Here is a 19,567-nt window from a genome sequence, read left to right as displayed (position 1 = left end):
TATCCCCACCAACCCATATTTACTCCATAGAAAGTTGTCTCTATATGATACATCACTTTCTACACATGCCAAATGGAAAAGAAATGTTCCAAGCAGTCAGAGACCACTTTTGAAACAGATCACTTCTACAATTCCATTTTAGTCACCATCTTACCGCATTGGGCAGATCTTTGTTTAGTAGAGTCCAGGCCCTTTCTCACTGCCTGGGTACAATATTGTCAACTTTCTTGGTAGCTAGAACATTCTTCTACCAAGAGTTTGCTTTCACAACATCCGTTCCCAAATAAGGCTCTTTGGAATTTACTTTTTAATTTCCTGCACCAAAATTTACTTGTTTGAAAACCTTTTGAGAATTATGGCTCTTGAGGTAACTGTCACAGGGCAGCACAAAGGCAGAAATGAGAAATTTTTACAACATTCAAATCTAAAATTATCTAACAGATGTTTGCCTCCCATAGGCCCAAGTGAAGCTCTCTAAGAAAAGGATGTCTCCTCAAGAAATCACTTTACCACTGTACTCTTCGGCCCTCTGTTAGGCAGAGAGCTATGTTTCCACCCAACTCTGCTGCTGCTCCAGCTGTCCCTGCCCACTGGTATGTGAGTCAACCTGTTGGTCTTCACAAATCTTCTATTCAGTCACCATGTCTTGAGCACTGCCTTTGTGCTAAGCACTGAATTGGCCCTCATGTGGAGGAAGGGACTTTACAAAGATGAGCCCTCCAGGGATTTGCATTCTGGAGGGGAATAAATGGTGCTTATCAAGGTTGACTGTGATAATGGTCATAATAATGCCTAAGAGGCCAGATGCAGTGGCCACACCTAAAATCCCTGCCTCTCTAGAGGGAGAGATAGAGAGGAATGTGGAGGGCAAAAAGCAAGAGACCCTATCTGAAAAATAACCTAAAAAGCATAAAGGACTAGAGGTGTGGCTCAAGTGATTGAGCACTTGCCTAGCAACTTACGTTTGTAAATTCAAAGCCCAGTACCACCAAAAAATAAATAAATAAAATAAACATAAATACACTAAGAAATAAAAGATTTTAAAGAAGAGAAAAAATAGTCTAGAAAAAAAACTGGGAAAGTGAAAGAGGCAAATTTTAGAGAGGATTAGAGGCAATTTAGTACCAGTGATGGTGAGCACATTAAACTCAGAGAACAGCACAAATGCAAAGCAAAACAGGATGAGCAGCCAAAGGCCTGTGTGTGGCAGAGCTAGAATAAACTGGACAACAGAACAGGAGATGAGCCAAGTGGAGAAGCCCTGATTGCCAGCACACAGTTGTAATCCACACTCTAGGAAGGAAGAAAAGACAACAGGGGGCACCTCTTTCTTAAAAATCCACTGAGTTGTGAGCTAGAACATGAAGCCAGGCATAGTACCAAAGATTCTGAAGAAACACTTCCTCAAACAAAAGAGAATGATGACAACTGATCAATTCCAGATGAGTGCTCAGTTCTCTCAGTAATCATGCAGGCTTTACTCCAGTCCACCTAGATGCTCAATCCTTCACAAGCTTCAAGAACATTATGCCAAAGGGATTGACAGGAAAGAAACAGCTTCAGTAATGCTAGCATCCTCCACTGAGGACATACCTGAGAGCTCTGTCTGCAGTTTAGAGAGCTGACCCCTCAGCAGATCTGTCTCCTTCAAGCTTTCTGTCAGCTGCATCTGCAGCTGTGTTTCCTTCTTTTGGAGAGAAGTCATTTTCAGCTGCAGGTGAGAGACCTGTGCAGTAGCTGCTGCTAGCTCTTCTGTCACTTTGGCCTAAGTAGTAACAAAGAATGACATCACTTTAAACATAGGTGTTCATTAACCCCCTGTACAACTATTATATGCTAATAATAAAAATATAAACAAAAAATAAACATAGGTGTTTGTTGTCTCTAATTGATCCAACCAAGTCTATGAGTGAGTCTCTAAGACTCATACAACTTCTAGATGACTGAACTGGTAGACAGGGAGGGAGCTAAAGCTACCTTTGACCTGCATTGAGCCAAAGTCAAGCTTTAAAAATGTGCATCTTGGACTACACAAAATTTTGCTACAAAGACATTCAATGCAGCATTGTTTAAAATTGTAAAAAAAAAAAAAAAAAAGGAAAACTAATACAAAATGCTGAAAATGACCTTAATTAAACAAATTCTGATGCATTCATCCTATTAAAAATGGTGTTTTGTCATCATGGGATGACAGGAACTTGTTTATCTCCATTTAAAGGAGAGATCACAGAGAGACTGCTAAAGAAGAAGTAGATCAAGCCACACATGGTGATATATGCCTGTAATTCCAGCACTTGGGAGGCTGAGGCAGAAGGATCTCAAGTTTGAGACCATCCCAGGCTACATGGCAAGACATTGTCTCAAAAACAAACAAACAAAAAACACAGGGGACAGTTAAGGCTTCAAATGTCTCACTGACAAAAAGGTGCCTAAGTGGAGTATGTGGTATCTGGTACCTTGGTCACCAAGAACACTGATACACAGCCCAGGAGATCCCCTCAAACAGATCTGTGTGAAGCAATATCTAGAACCTAGTGAATATTAAACAGTTGTAAGCTGTGATTCTATTATTATTATTACTACTGCTGGTGTTTTTCCTACTCTAAATAGAGCATCTGTTCAGTTCAATGCACTTTGCCAGACATCTTTGGGTTTTAGCAAAATGAAAACATGTGGGTGGACTAACAAGCTAATTCAGGGGTTGGCAAACTATAACTGCTCATGGGTAAACTGGCCTACTGCCTACGACACATGTGTGCACACATGCACACACAACAGTGACAGTGCTGAACTTAGTAAAAACAAGTGTCCCAATGCCACATCCAGAAAATGTGACAAAAGAAGAGAATCCTCTACTTGAATAGCCATTAGAATCAAAGGGAGCTTTTTAAAGTTTTACCTTGGCTAGATAGACTAAATTAGACTCTCTGGAGGTGGGAACTTAAGAATATGTAGTTCTAACCAAGCTCCCCAAGTGATTCTGAGGCAGCCAGACCAGTATGTGGAGACCACTGATCTAGAATAAGCTACAGCGACCATTCTAGTCATGAATAATAGCAGTGAGAACAAGCATATTTGGATGCCCTGGTAAGCCTAAAGAAAAAAAGGGAAGAAAAACAAAACAAAAAAATAAAGGAAAGGAAGAGAGAAAAACAAGGGCAGAGAAAGGAGACATAGTAAACAGCAGATTTTGTGGGGAGTGGTGATGTAGTACCACTTGATATCAATGTCTCAGGCTGCCAATCTTGTTCCAGGCATTAGCAGCAGCCACAATAAACAAGGGATGACTCTGGACCAAAAGCTGGTGGGGCACACCTATAATCCTAGCTACTTGGGAGGCTGCGATTGGGAAGATTGAACTTATAGACAAGGCAAATAGGTTGGAAGATCACATCTCCAAAATACCCACAGCTTGAGCCAGGTGACTCAAGCAGTAGAGCACCTGCTTTGAAAGCATGAAGCCAAGTTCAAACCCTAGTTCTACAAAAAAAAAAAAAAAAAGGGGGGTATGTGGGGGATGGCTTCAATGAGCAATATGGAAGAAACAGGATCAGAACTGGACAGGATTGTTCAGGGAAAGGCACTGCTTATCTTGGGATAACAGGTCAAAGGTATTACTTGCTGGATATTATGGTTAAGCAAACATGAAGAATAGCAAAAGACATAAATAAGACATTCATATTACCAGAATACAAAAAAGTGAGTGATAAAGTGCATTTCATTCAACTTTTCACGTTTTCAAGGAAAACTCAGATATAAAATATAAATTATTTCTTAAAACTCTTGAGGAAATAGTAGATAAAAGGGTAGTGACCTCCCAGCTGAGGAGTGATGGCCCAAACAAGAAGGAACTCCCTGAAGCTAAACAGTGCCTGTGAGGCAAGGAGAAGGAGGTGCAAGCTCTAGACTCACTCAAACCCAACCAAGTCCCACTAGCATCCTCTTCTCTGCTGCTCCAGGAAGAGATCAAATTCCTACTTCTGAAATGACTGAAGTCACAGTAGCACTTAAAAATGCTCTGGCAAACCTAGAGGAAAGAACAATCTAAACACCAATGAAGAAGCAAACTAGATAATATTAAGTTCTAAAAGCAAGCTACACATTTGTTAAGTGGCATAACAGGAATTTTCTGATTTTGTCAACAGAATAAATTTAGTTTCTAAAAAGTTGTGTAATTCTTATCTCAATCAAATTGCTAAGATTGGCAATTGCTTTTTAGTCAACTTATTGCAAAGGGTATCTATGATGAATATTTGAATATCTGTTGGAAGATTTCTTATTCTTCTTTTTGTCATTCTTTCCCAATGACAAAAAGTCTATTGAAAAGCCAATTGGGAAGTACTTATACAGAACCATTCCTTAGCTCAACACATCCTGACCTGGGCTTTTCTCTGCCCAGTTAATTTACCTTCTCTTGTTCAGCATGCAAAACTCTTGCCTGTGTGTTTTCCGTGGCTGTTTGAAGTGAGTTGTTCCTCTTCTCCATCATCAGGTTACTCTGCTCAACATACCTGAGATAGAGATAAGGAAAAAGAAAACATCAAGGATTGTATGTATGCCAGGCACAAACCAATGTACATTCAGTCCTCCAAATGTTGTGCTATATCTACATTAAAAACAATTGAAAGCATTTTATTTTCCTTAGAACTGCAATAAACAAGTTTGGGGACAGCAATATTGGCCAGAGATGAATTCCTCTACATAATAAAGAGGAGAGGAGTTTGAAGAGTGAAGGATATATGGAAATGGAGAGCGAGAGAGGAAAGAGATAGGAGTAACAAGGCTGCAAGAAGGACAGAAGAAATGAAAGCCACTCTCCTAACCCCACCATGTGGGAGACAAGAGACACGAGAGAAGAGAAACAAGGGACAATGGTTTTTTAAGTGAAATACTATGTTGTGGTATATTCTCCTGCCCCCTTGAATCTTTAGAAGGATCCATAAAAATTAATGCCAGATTTTATATGAAAATCTGTGAAGTTCTGGTTGAGAAAATAGTTAGCCTGTACAGATAAGAGATAGCTGACACCAGAATTCTTTAGGTATTAACACCATTTTTAGATGAGGAAACTAGGGTATATAGAAATAAGATGTCCAATGTCACACAATAAATGAATAGCAGAGCTGGGAGTCAAACGCAGATCTCTCTTACATCAGAGCCCACTGAGTTCCTTCTCCCAAAACTGAAAACAGGCAATAATTCACATGCTGGGCAAGAAACAGAAATAGCAGAAACAGGACTACACATGTAGCTCAGAGGTAGAGGGTGTGCTTAGTAAGTACAAAGCCTTCTATTCAATTCCTAGCATTGCAGGAAAGAAAGAAAAGGAAAACGGAATATGTATGTATCCCTAACCAAATATATATGATATTAAGCATTTACATATCAAACCCTTTTGTCCATCCAGGCCCCGTACCTGTCATTACCTCTGATTTCGTTCAATTAGTTCACTAATCTTGTCATTTTGTTCCTCTATCCGACTGCTCTTCTCAAAGATTTCTTGCTTCAATCTTTCATTTTCCTGAATTCCAAATAGATGATATACAAGATAAGTGTCTTAAAAGTATCAAATAAAAGGGAAACAACTTGAACTGACAGATGACACTGTTAACATATTTTGAGACAAAAAAAATTAGAATTTATTCCACGCAGATATAATAGTTAAAACAACATATCAAATTATACTCAATGGATACAAATCATTAGGCCTAATGGAATGAGTGTTTAAATGGTTATAAAATGAAGTGAGATTCTGAAAGAGGGCCAAAAAGCAATGCTTCCCTCTGACTACACAATATGGTATAAGTCATATAGTACACTATGCTATATAATATATAGTGATATATATAGGTTGGTCACTTAGACCAAATAAGTCATAATGGATTTTCCAAAATTTTCTAACTCAAGTATAGCATTTACCACATGCTATTTCGGAGAGGAGGGGTTTAAAGGATAGCAAGTCTGGTGGGAGAGCACAGGCAAGCTCTCCATGCTGAGAGCTGTGTTGTCAGTCTCCCTCACCTGAATGATCCGCTGGATGTTGCTCATTATCATGCTTGTTTCCATTGTGACTGACATGCTAGGAATAAGCATGGAATTGCCAGCACTATGCTTCTGTAACTCTTCAACCTACAAAAGGGATGCCAGAAAGACCCCATGAGAAAGCTTAAAATGAAGAAATATAATTTATGTAAGATCTGACCACTTCTTTGAGAGGGCTAATGAGTTTCTGAGACAATCTCTAAATGTAAACTAAAGTTTTCTCCTGCTCTAATGATCCCAAAATAAAGATAACTATCCTTCCAGGGAAATAACTATTAACTACTATGAATACAGGAAACCAAAGCAGCTCTGAGTGCTCCCTGTTTATACCTCATTATATCACCACTTTTAACATAGCCCCAACCCTAACCCAGTCACCTTAGTCATGAGATGATCCATTTTATCAGCCACTTTGCTCACTGCCATCCGAATTTCAGTGTTATGTTGCCGTGCTTCAGTCATGAGAAATGAAGCCACATCACCTGATCCTAAACAGACATAAACCAAAAAGAAACACAAAACTGGAGCAGAGGAAACTGTATAAGGAAAAGCCAATGGGTCTTTTAGCAGAGGAAAGAAATGAATACTTCCATGTACTAGGAAATACAGTAGGGGATTTCACAATGTCAGGAGAAGATAGAAGAGATAAAACAGACAAAGCACTCTAAAGCTAATAATAACTAAGTTATATTCCTGTAAAATGCATCAAGGGCTACAGTCTGGTTCAAGGACACAAGTATACCAATTTTGGACAGCCACAGTGCTGGCAGCTCACATTGCTTCCCCATTCATCCAACACAGGTACCAGGGAATAGTTTAATGAATAAAATGATTCCAGCCCTTGATGGCTCTCAGTCTGATTGGGAGACTGACATGTAACCAAATTGCTACAACAGAGTATTTTAAATGCAAAAAATTGACATGTACAAGGTACAAAAGCAGCACCTTGAAAAATAAGATTAACCTTTCAGCAACAATCATACATGTGTCCGTGGGAGGAGAGGTTGAAGAGGTGGTAATAGTCAGGGAAGGCTTCCCAGGAGAGACGACAGTTTTGAGGGATGCAAAAGGAGTTTCCCAGATGCAGCAGGAAGATGGCTCCAGACATTAGGAGGCCCTGACCATTCCTGAACCACAAGTTATATTGCAAGATATACTTGCTTTTCCTGCCACTGTCCTAATACTGAGATGATTAGAAAGTGAAAGACAAACTACAGAACAAGGAAGGATACCATCACAGCTCCTAATGTTTCATTTTGCTTTGTTTGTTTACATATGACATGGATAGGCACACAAAATACCTGGTAAGTTACCAAGTAACTGTTAACTATAGTTTCCTATGGCCAGGAGTGTTAAATGATGGAGAAGGATATTAATGTTTCACTTTTTATGCCTTTTTGTATTGCTTGATGTTTTTATAAAAGTGTGTTATTTTCATAATTTAAAAGTTTTTTTAAAAAGAAGTTTTCAAAAGAAAAAAAATTTTCATTTGAATTATTGAATACCCAAAACAGCCTTCATGCCTTCTCCAAATTTCCTCCAGTGTATGCTCTTCTACTATTTTCTATAAATTCTAGCCACTCTGATAGAGGAATAAAAGTGTTGGTAGTAAAAAAAAGAAAAGAATGTAAGAAACAATGCCCAAAAAGTGGGCACATGGGGAATGATAGAAATGTTCTAAAACTGGCTTGTGGTGATTTATGTAAAACTGATATTTTCCTTAAAAAAAAAATACATGAACTGTACACTTAAAAAAAGGAAATTACATAGCGCATAAATTATACCTCAAGCAAGCTGTTAAAAAAAGAAAAGGCATAAAAGATAGAGAGGTGTAGGAGTAAAAACAAAAATAGGACGGGAGGAAGGAGAGTGCCGCAAGGTGGTGGATGAGAGATGGAGGGAACCGCTTCCTACCTTGAAGATGGGGAGCCTGGGGCAGTGGTGCTGGGTACAAGGGCCGAACAGGCTGCAGCTGTGAAGTGACTGCAGATGTCTGGGGATAGGCATAGGCTTGCAGACCTGCATAGGGCTGAAAAAGGCCAAATTACTGCTATTTTATGTAACACTTAAGTCCCTCTTTTTTGCCTAGTTTCCTCTGGTGTAATAAAGTGATTATGCAGGATGGAGACTGAAACTTACTGAAGATTGAAATGGATGACATCACCATTGGGCAGTAGGTAAGGATTGAAGCAGAGTTATCTATGGGACACAGTGGTACCCCGTCACTGAAATCCTATCCAGAAATTGAGGGATGAGTTATCTTGAATCACTATCCAGTCCACTGGTGTTATGATTTACTGAAGCAGGAATTCATTCTACAATCAGGCCTACTTTGAAAGAAATTTTTAAACTAAGCAAACTGCCTAGTTTCCATTGAGCTAAAAAAGAGAAGTGTTCACCAAGATTCCAAAACAAGTCAAGCAGTTTCCAAATGAGGCCTCTCCCCCTGCTAGATTCTGATGCTGGTCTGTGTGACCAGGAGTTCTCATTTTTCTCAGAATCTCAGTCACCTGAACTGTAAAATGAAGATAGTATCACTTCACAGCGATTTGTTAGGGAGACTAAATGAAGTGATATGGGCAAAGTTTCTAACAAGTGGCAAATTAAGTGCATGGCAGACAGCAAATGTTCAATAAACAACAGCTATCATTTTAATAAGGACAGCTATTGTTCCCTAAAATAAGGAAATTCAGCTTATTTCCCAGGAAAATATAACTACTTGTCCATTATTTAAACCAAAACATCTTAGTCTACGACAGAGAAATTTTCCACTGGGGCAGGATTTTTTCAGCTTTGATACTCCTCATCCTTCCCACTATTGCTCTCAGTCCCTCAAGAAGGATCACCAACGAAGTACACCCCTGATGTCAACAGGAGTGTATCTTGTTCATAAAGTGTGTTCAGGAAGAAGAAAGAATACACAGTGGCTGCTGCCACTGTCTTCTGTCCAAACAGAAAAAAACCTACTTAAGAGACCACTTTTGCAGGATAACTAGACACCAGAGTCCACTGTACAGCATCCACCCTCAAATGATAGGTGTTCTGCCGAGTACAGTACAGAATGTTAGCCTATTAACTCTGACAGAAAAGAACACAGAAGATGTGCATGCATACCCTAGACACGTGTGACTAGGAAAGGAAACTGTGCACCAACTGAACTCTGCTATTTGCCAGGTCCAGGCCTCGTACTTTGCTCATTCATGCATTTAATCTTCACTTCAGCTTCTAAGTAGGTGACTTTTTATATGGTTTAGAAATGAGAAGGTGATGTAGGAAGAAGAAAAATTTATAAACTCTGACTTTGGGGAACTGCTACTATATGAAGAGGAAGGAAGGAATCTTTCCTTTTTTGAAAGTTTTAGCAAGAATTTATTTTAGTATAACAAGATAAAGTATACACAACGGAGGGGGTGGAGAAAAAAAGAGAGAAATATTTCCTGTTCACCACACAGGAAATGGGAGCAAAGACTCTAGGAATCTACTTCCCGTATGTGTACAAAAAGAAAAGAGACCAACTACAACCATAATAAATTACAGCTTATGATTAGCACAGTTTAAAATGTTTTACCTGAAAGGACTGGGGATTTCCAGATACAGATGGGTGGGAATCGAGAGATGCAACTTGCATTAAGGCAGCAGATGGTGCTTGGAGTCCAGAAACAGAAGGCTGAGGTGCTAAGATAAAGCAAGACGTTTTTCACGTTATCCATGTTTGTATGGGTCTGGACTAGCACCTTACAAAGCCCCACACTTTAGTCTCAACCACTATTCTCACCTGGTTTCCTAAAACCACTCCACTGGCACCTAGCAAAGGGCCAGTGGAAGGAAACTGGGTGTTCTCATGTGCCTCTGACTCAGACCTATGATTCCATCAGCTGACACAAAGTACAGAGTAATGCACAGGGAGATGTCCCAATAGCTGAGTGCAGATTTCCACAATGAACAATGCAACACAGCAGAAGTCACAAAAAGCAGACCAAATACATCTCCAGGTCTGAAAATACCCAGGGACAAATTGATAGGTTTTACACTCAAGTCCAGTCCTCAGTACTAAAACAATTTAAGGAATAGTGAAATAATTTTGGTGCTGACCCAATTCAATGGCACAGAACCTCAGAGAGGTTCCTTTCTTACCCTGTGAGGCCATCTGTGGTAACACTGGATGATCTGGCTGAAGGGAGGGCTGGATGGATGGCGTCACCAGGGGCTGCCCAGGTCCACACAGAGCATTCTAAAGTAGGCACAAGGGTTTGGTTACCATGTGAAAGTCCTATATGAGACTGGCTGTCCTGGAACCCCTGCTTCCAGCACAGAGTTTTTAGGCAAAGAGGAAGGAAAGACAAGCAGAAAGCCAAGAGCTGAGGGTGTGGATTATAGGGAGGAAGCACTCAATTATGCAATAGATATTACATACAATTAATTTCCACAATTTATATTGTTGGTGTTTTATTATCTGAAGCAGCCAAACTGACAGCTGACAGTTCCCAAAATAGAGGGGCCTCTTGCAAAAAAACCCAGGAATAATCCAGCCTCTCCTCTTCTGCCAAATAATCTCCATGAAAATCAGATTCACTGCACTTCATTAACATGCTGGTCTTGCATACTATAGTTTTAGTGTTTGCCCCCATTCTCTTTTCTTTCTCATAAAATCAGAGCAATAATCCTTTCTTGGGGAAAAGAGGATATTTGAACTCGGGGCCTCACATTTGCTAGGCAGGTGCTCTATTACTTGAGCCATTCTGCCAGTCTCCTTTTTGTATCAGTTATTTTTGAAATAGGGTCTTACTTTATGCCTGGCCAGGCATGGATGTTATACTCCTATTTGTGCTTTCTCACATAGCTGGGATGACAGATGCATGCCATGATGCCAAGCCATTAGTTGAGATGGGGTCCTGGTTTTTGTTTTGGTACTAGGGGTTGAACTCAGAGCCTCATGCTTGCTAAGCAGATGCTCTGCTGCTTGAGCCATGACTCCAGTTCTCTTGCAAACATTTTGCCAGGACTGGCCTTGAACCACAATCCTTCCAATTTCTGCCTTCTGAGTAGCTAGGATTACAGGAATGTCAAAGCTATAATTCTAAATGAAGTTATACTACATCTTCCTGATTTATACACACACACTCTCCTCTCTCTCTCTCCTCTCTCTCTCTCTCTCTCTCTCTCTCTCTGTCTCTCTCTCATACACAAAAACCCCAGAAAAATCTGAGGCACAATAGTGACTATAATCTTCCATGCTATAGTTCAGGGGCTGAAATCTTTTGGTCATTCTTTTACTTTAAAACTTCCTCTTGTACCTCAGTATTCTCTTCTGGAAAAACATTTTTAGATCATGACAGCTCTAAACCAACATAAATGTCTAACAGTAGAACAGAAGGAATTATGAGGATTGGTGACATGACTCAAGTGGTAGAACACTTTCCTATCATGCAAGTGGCCCTGGGTTCAATCCCTAGGAACACACACACACACAAAGAAAAATGATTATGATAAATTGATATAGAACAGTGGATTACCTCTAGAGGTGATAATGCTTTGTTGTATTTGTTATTAATATTAACACAGATATTTATTATACAACATTGAGTTAAAATAAAAACAGTTTAGAGAGCCAGGCATGGTGGTTCACACCTGTAATCCCCCACTCAGGAGGTTGAGGCAGGAGGATCATGAGTTTGAGACCAGCCTGGGCTACATAGTAAGACCCTGTCTTTAAAAAAAAATCAGTTTATAAGGCAATATGTAAAGAATGTCCCTTTCATTGAATATATAATTCTTTATAATTTTAAATTATTCTACAGCAAGCCAGGTGCCAGTGGCTTGTGCCTATAACCCTAGCTACTTGAGTGGCTGGTATTGGGAGGATCATGATTCAAGTCCAGCCCAGGCAAACAGTTCACAAGACTCCCTCTCCAAAATAACCAGAGCAAAATGGACTGGAGGAGTTGCTCAAGTGGTAGAGCGCCTGCTTTGCAATCATGAAGCCCTGAGTTCAAACCCTGATCTCACCAAAATAAATAAATAATTCTACAACAAATAAGAATTATAAATTTATTTATTTATTTATTTATTTAGGTGGTACTTGGGTTTGAACTCAGGGCCTCACTCTTGCTAGGCAGGTGTTCTACCACTTAAGACATGTCCCCCATCCCTTTTTTGTTTTATATATTTTTTAGGTGGGGGGGGGTCTCCTGTTTTTGGCCCAGGGCCAGCTTTGGACCATGACTTCCTGCCTATGCCTTCCTAGTAATTGGGATTATAGGCATGCTCACCATACCCAATTGTAGCACTGTAAATTTTTATAAGAATATTACATTAGTCAAATTTCAATTTCTGACTGGGTGTCAGTGATTCAGGCCTGTAATTCTGGCTATTTGGGAGGTTGAGATTGTGAGAATGATGGTTTGAGGCCAGCCAAGGCAAATAGTTTGTGAGATGCCCTATCTTCGAAATAACCAGAGCAAAACAGACTGGAGGTATGGCTCAAGAAGTAGAGCACTTACTTTAAAAGCCCAACCCTGAGTTCAAATCCCAGTTCCACCAGAAAAAAACATCATTTTCATCTGGGCACAGTGAAATAAAACCATATTATGAAAAATAAAGCCCATTTCAGAAAATTTTTTCTCAAGAATATCATCTTTGTTTTATGTCAAAGTAAAAGAATGTTAAAAATCAATCTCTCTTACATATTTCAATTCAATTGAGAAAGGAAGGTTTTGTTTAATATCATTGAGAAAAGACTTAAGTTACTTCATATTATACACCAAATTCTGTGGATTAAAATTTTATATCTAAATATGGAATAATAAATGTTTCTAAAAAATACATACGATGTTTCTAATATCTGAAAACAGGAATTTTTTTCCCTGCCCCAGCCTTCCAAGTGCTAGGAATACAGGTATGCACCAACACACCTGGCTAAAGTGGGAATACTATCTAAACATAATGTCAAAAACAAGTAGCAGGAGAATATTGGTAGATTTAATTTCAATAAAATTTTTTCACTTCTAAATTAAAAAACAAACAAAAGCACCACATCAAAATCAAAAAACATATCAGTTTGATCTTTAAGAAGCAGACCACATCAGTGGGAAGATCAACATTTCCTAAAAGTATCTAAAGATTCAATCAACAAATAGGAATTGAAGTCAGGTGTAGTGTCACATACCTGTAGTCCCAGCTATTCAGGAAGCTGAGGCAGAAGAATCATTTGAGCCCAGGAGCTACTAGCCTGGGCAACATAGTAAGACACCCCCACCAAAAAAAAAAAAAAAGAAAAGAAAAGAAAAAGAATTGACTATGGGTTTGACATCCTGATGTCTACAGATTGATCTTCATGGGCAATAAGATTCAGTTAAATGATGGCTAACAACTATTTTAAACTGCCTAGTACTTGTGGTGGATGTATGGATTTACTTCAGTTTCTCAAGGAATGGGCTAATTACATAGAAAGACACATACCAATGACAATCTGTATCATTTGCATATAAGCCCTATAAATAATGATTCTGGGTTAGAGGCAGAAAAAAACAAATATTTCAGCCAAAGGAACAGAAGATTGCAACATTTTAATAGAGTCAGAGGACATACTTCAATTTCTGAGTCATTGGAATCCAGCTGTGGTAGAAGGATGGGCAGCATGGGCTGGCCCATTTTAGCCATCCGGGAGATTAACTTGGCCTTGACTGTGTCTGGACTCTAAAAAGAAAAGAAAGTCACAAAAAAAAAATCACTGTGATTAAGGTTCATTGCCTTCAAGCTCTAGTTCTTGTACCAAATTTTTTAGCAAGTCCTCTTACCATATGTATTTGAAACAATTTCTTCTAAAAAATGAGAATTAAAGATAGCATGCATAGAAGCACACAGTTAATTATGCAGTAAAAACAATTTCCTACATGTTTGGAATAGACAGGAAAGTTTCATATGTGTTACCTCTTTTAAACCAATTATTCCTATTTTATAGATGAAAAACAAAGCTAAGGAATGTGAGATAGGGAATAGGGCAGACGGGAACAGGTAAAGAAGAGAGTCCTTGCAATGTATTCTTTCTTACTGTTCTGATAACTGTACCATATGAATGCAATTATCTATTCAAAATAAAAAATGAAAGCTTAAATGTAAAAAAAATAAAAAGATGGGTAATTTTATGTTCTATACATTTTATCTCAATTAAAACACACAAAATTACAAAAAGAAAAAAAAGAAAGGTTGGATACCACTCATCCACCAGAAGTTACTAAAGCTCAGAAGTAGGTGACAAGAGCAGCTATGGGTAGAACCCACACTGGGCAACTTTTGTGGCCGTTTACAGATCTGAGACTATGACTACTCTTGCTTTTCTTCTGATTCTTTGATTTAACCTTCTGGGTTTAGGAGATCACTTTTTACACAAATCAGATAGTGGTTTGCTTAATAACCCTGCTTTGGGCTGAATATAAACAGGTAAATTGGGGTGGAGAGAAATGAAGAATCATCACTCATGGGCCCATCTATGGCTTCCCAGTGTGGCAGGTGACAGCTACCAGGCTGAACCTGAAGTGCTGTAGCCACCATCTAGTCAACCTACAGCATGTACAGAAGTCTTCACGACAGGCAGGGCACCAGCAAACTACCCTATGTATCCTTTCTAAAGGTACTCAAATCCAAATTTTATTACAACAGAATGCTGGTCCTCTCATCTCAGAGTTGGGGTAACAGAGAGCCCCAGTGACCTGTTCAAAGTCAATCAGTTGGTGAATAAGTCCCAATTCCTCTGGGAGAATGAAAGTACAAATAACTAACTATATATTATATATACATATATATATATATGTGTGTGTGTGTGTGTGTATATATATATATATATATATATATATATATATATACTGTTAGCAATAACTATTAACTATAGTAATAAGAGCTAATGCTTATTGAGCTCTTACAATATGCCAGACATAAGACTAAAAACTCCACAAGCACTATTTCCTCAAAAGTCACAAAAATTCCCTTTGAGATAGACAATCTCTCCGTTTCACAGATGAGAAAATAAATCTGAGGATTAGAGAAGTGAAACTGCTCAAGATCACAGAAAGCAAACAAAACAGAAAGTCTAGGATTGACCCCTAACATATTCCCCCTTGAGCAAGTGATATTTCTAAAACTGAAGTGCACTTTAACTAAGCCTCAGTTACCACAGCTACCTCTTATTAAAGACATACTTTCCATATACTCTGAGCTCAGAGCTTTGCAACTGTCACCCATTCTCACAAGACCTGTATAAGAGGGCTGTGGAAATTCCTAACAACAAAGTTGAGGATCTGAGATGTTAGATCATTCTCCCAAGACCACGTGCTTGTAAGAATCAAGACTGTAGAGGCAAAGCCCAGGCTAACTTTCTTCTACTCCAAAGTAAGAGAAAATGAGTAAAGTGCGCACTGATTTCTAGCCTAAATCAATGGTTCTCAACCATGCCCTAGGCATGACACTGTGGCATGCTGAAGTGAGGGAGGCAGACTCTCTTACTTACGGTATTTGTCGTGAGCTGTTCACTGAGGGAGTTAGATTTGGTACGGAGAGCCGACTCCCTGAAAGCAAGTAAGACATATCCTCAGATAAAAACAAAGCCCACAATCACAAACCCAGATTATACTGGACAATTGGTTTTGAAAATATCTACCAATTTAATAGCTATAAATCAGAATTTTAACTCTTTAGTTTGCACAATCTTTGAACACTAGCAAAGATGAACAACTTTGCATTCAAGTACTTACTTATATTTTTTCCATGAATATATATTTGGTACTTATGCCCTTTGCTCAATTTTCTTCTAGAGTTTTACAGCCATTTTTATTTGAGCTAGTGCTTTTATAGACTAAGAATATTAATCTTTTGTCAGAAAAGTCTGATTCAAATACTTTTCTATTTTTTCTAATTATTTAAAATTATTGCAGTTTTATCAAGATTCCTGTTTTTGAACCCCTCCAAAAATCATTTCTACTAACACTAACATAGCTTGATACGACACCAGCACCTCACCCTGATTTGAAAGGCACTGATGTGGGTGGCAACACGACAGGATCAGCAGAGAGGCTGTCAGCACCAGGAACAGGAGAGGGGGCTGCAGAATCCCAGGAACTGATGCTATGCCCGTCAGAGCCTGAGTCTCTGGCAAACTTCACCTAGGGAAAGAGCCAGCAGAGGTAGAATAAACTACAAACTTCCTTCCCCCTCCATACTGCTCTCATTTCCTTATTCCTCATCACACAAGCCATCACCTGTTCATTATAGGCAAATCAGAAAAAGTAATCATTACCTTTTCCTTTTTGTATATTTTCTGATGTAGAAAATACCTATCTTGATAGATTCAAATTAATTTGCTACCTATCATCAGTCATAATTCCCTCAAAGTCAAAGGAAAATTGAAAGAGAATACAAAAGTTGTGAGAGAAAGAGAAAGAAAGAAAGAAGGAAAGAAAGAGAGAAAGATCAAGCATGGTGGCTCATACCTGTAATCCTAACTACTCAAGGAGGTGTGGAGATTGGGAGAATTGTGGTCAGAGGCCAGCCCAGGCCAAAAGTTCACAAGACCCCCACCTCAACCAATAAAGAGCTGGGCGTGGAGGCGCGGTCCTGTCATCCCAGCTATGAGAGAAGAATAAACTGGAGGATTGTAGTCCAGGCCAACCTGGGTATAAAAGTGAGAGCCTATTTGAAAAATAACTAAAGCAAAAAGGGCTGGCAGCATGGCTCGAGTGGTAGAGTGCTTGCCAGACCCTGAGTTCAAATCCCAGTACAACCACAAAAAAAAAAAAAAAAAAGCCAGGCATCAGTGGTGTAGTCCTAGCTACTTAAGAGGCTAAGATTGGGAGGACTGAGGTTCAGGCCAGCCTGGGCAAATAGTTCATGAGATCCCATTTCCAAAACAACCAGAGCAAAATGGACTGGAGGTGTGGCTCAAGCAGTAGAACACCTGCTTTGCAAGTACAAAGCTCTGAGTTTAAACCCCAGTCCCACCAAAAAAATGCAGCTGGGACTATGTCCTTGAAAGAGGGCAAGACTGACCCAACAGGGAGAGAATCCCATGAGGACAGCCACTGAGAAGGAAAGCACATCTTCCTCTGTGTGGCAGGCATCACTGCCACATGAAGATGGCCACATAATCCATTATTCCTAGTGAGCTTATAGTTCAGTCACCAGCACTTTCCATTGGAAGCAGAATAAGGCAAACAGACTCATTTGGGGAAAGGGTAGTATTCATAAACTACAACTTGTTAGTTTATTACAGAAGTTATTCATGACAAAATTTTATGCTACAAAAAAGGTAGGATGCATAAAAGTAAACGTTTCTGAACTGTATTTACATTGTCAAGAGAAAAACGCTTAATCATTTCTTTTAAAACTTCTGGAAATTTTCTACAAATACATGGTATATATGTGTCTTTTATACGTGTATGTGTATACACATATGTAAATATGACTGTGTGCATATAAATATGTATGGTCACACACACAAGATCACATTATCATGCTATTTGCAACTTGCTTCTTATACTTTATAATAGATTTTGGCTATTTATTAAGATCCACATAAAAGTCCACTCTACAAAGGAAAAAATTTTCATCAGTCTCTCAATAGTGGTCATTTAGGTAGTTTCCAGTTTTTTACCATTAGAAACACTGTGGCAAATGAAGGAAAATACATATATATGATATATATAAGTATGTATGACAGACATAAATATATATATATATATATGATAAATTTGTAACCATAGAATCACCAACTCAAAAAGCATGTACACTGGGCAGGAACCACTATTTTATAGACAAAATAAAAAGCTTAATGTAGAAAAGTGATTTGCTCAAAGCTCAAAGCCAAAACCTCTTCTCGACTCTGAGTAAGAGCCAAGAAGGACATAAACCTTGGTCTTTTACGTTCCAAAGCTGTTGACATTTCCAACCATACAATTTTTACTTTAAAAAAAAATCTATGTCTTCAGAATGTGGTTTTCAAACATAAGCATTTAGTTATTCATTTTAATTTTACTTAACTCACAAACAAATACTCAGAAGATCTCATCAAGCACAACACAGCTGTCACTCACCCTCCTGACCTCCACCTCAAACACCAGGATTGAGTCCGTTGATGGAATCCAGCCTATTACCCCTTCAGAGCCAACAGCACAGGCTGGAGGGACAATAAGCAACCGCTTTCCTCCTTTCTTCATGCCCACCATTCCATCCTCCCAGCCCTTTAGGAATCAGAAATGGGGAAAAGCTCATCAGAAAAGAAGCACATTTACAAGTGCCAGTGACTCACACCTGTAATCCTAGCTTCTTGGAGAGGCTGAGATCAGGAGTATTGCAGTTTGAAGTCAGCTCAAGCAAATAGTTCACCAGATCCCATCTCCAAAATAACCAGAGCAAGGCAGAGTGGCTCAAGTGGTAGAGCACCCGCCCAGCAAGTATGAGACCCTGAGTTCAAACCCCAGTGCTGCCAAAAAAAAACCTAACAAAATAAACAGAGCAAAATGGAATGGAGGCGTGACTGAAGAGGTAGAGTACCCGCTTTGCAAGTATGAAACCCAGTGTTCAAATCCCAGTCCCACCATAAAAAGAAAAACACATCATAAGACAAAGCAAAGTACAGGAGCATCACGTTTTACTTATTTATTTACGGGTGTAGACGCTGCTTCTAGTGATCAAATTCAACCATCACTCACATTAGCTGTAAGAGAATCTACAAAATAGCTTTTAACCTGGCAAAGCTAGCATATCTGGGATTGGACAAAATACACTTATCTTAGATAAAAAAAAAAAGAAAATGGGAGGAATTAAACAGCAGTAAGAAAGAAATAAAGATTATCTTTTATTAAGCATATTTTTCTAGGTACTATGTTTAAGTGTTTTACATGTTTATTTAGTTCCCAAAATAATCTCAGAAAATTTATAGCATTATTTCCATTTTATGGATGAGAAGACTGGGCTTTTTGGAGGTTAAGTAACTATGCTGACATTATATAGTTAGTAAGTTGTTAAATAAGCTAAGATTTACATTAGACCTGTCTAGCTTCAAGAATCATACCTTATCTACACTAGGAAAATGTTTCCCAAGAATTCCATGGAAAGCAATCATCCACAAAGGAATGGAGAAAACCCTTTTGCCACACAGATTAACGAATGCAGCACAATGCATCAATGTCTTGACTCTATGAAACCCACATGTGTAAAATGCTCTTTATTTTGTAAGACATTTGCACAGTTGGTAAAGACAAATTTCACAACTTGAACGCAAGTCCTCAGATTCCAATCCCATTGCTCCTCCTGCTATGTCATAGTTGCAAAGCAAACCAGAAAGATGAGAATCAACTCATTAGGACACACTTTTGGAGAAACAGTTTTACCTCTTTCCCTGTTAGGCTACAGGAAGAAGTAATAATTTTCATAAGAGCCACAGGATAAAAACAAAGAGCAGGGGCTACAGAAAACAAATGTACCCATCTTCAGCATAGTGTTTCAGGGCAAAAATCTCCCAAATGCAGATGATGTA

The 19,567-nt window shown here is 38.8% G+C and overlaps 1 protein-coding gene across 5 annotated transcripts in view; it reads right to left on the bottom strand.

Annotated features, from left to right (window-relative positions):
* Fkbp15 (FKBP prolyl isomerase family member 15) overlaps positions 1 to 19,567 on the bottom strand; it is a 51,963-nt gene that overhangs the window by 12,644 nt on the left and 19,752 nt on the right. For 2 of the 5 annotated variants that reach the window (XM_020160344.2, XM_074051234.1), the window contains exons 9-20: positions 18,123 to 18,269; positions 16,054 to 16,196; positions 15,545 to 15,602; positions 13,630 to 13,737; positions 10,177 to 10,273; positions 9,611 to 9,717; positions 7,957 to 8,071; positions 6,421 to 6,530; positions 6,022 to 6,129; positions 5,427 to 5,521; positions 4,439 to 4,511; positions 1,594 to 1,765 (exon numbers count right to left, since the gene is read on the bottom strand). In XM_020160344.2, the coding sequence (XP_020015933.2) occupies positions 1,594 to 1,765; positions 4,439 to 4,511; positions 5,427 to 5,521; positions 6,022 to 6,129; positions 6,421 to 6,530; positions 7,957 to 8,071; positions 9,611 to 9,717; positions 10,177 to 10,273; positions 13,630 to 13,737; positions 15,545 to 15,602; positions 16,054 to 16,196; positions 18,123 to 18,269 (1,333 nt within the window). Of the gene's footprint in view, positions 1 to 1,593; positions 1,766 to 4,408; positions 4,512 to 5,426; positions 5,522 to 6,021; positions 6,130 to 6,420; positions 6,531 to 7,956; positions 8,072 to 9,610; positions 9,718 to 10,176; positions 10,274 to 13,629; positions 13,738 to 15,544; positions 15,603 to 16,053; positions 16,197 to 18,122; positions 18,270 to 19,567 lie in introns of all 5 variants that reach the window. The other 3 variants (XM_020160345.2, XM_020160343.2, XM_020160346.2) reach the window with 2 other exon arrangements.

The sequence above is a fragment of the Castor canadensis genome, chromosome 13 (genome assembly GCF_047511655.1).
Source record: "Castor canadensis chromosome 13, mCasCan1.hap1v2, whole genome shotgun sequence".
In the NCBI taxonomy this organism is placed as follows: domain Eukaryota; kingdom Metazoa; phylum Chordata; class Mammalia; order Rodentia; family Castoridae; genus Castor; species Castor canadensis.
This window is presented reverse-complemented; position numbering and strand designations above follow the sequence as displayed.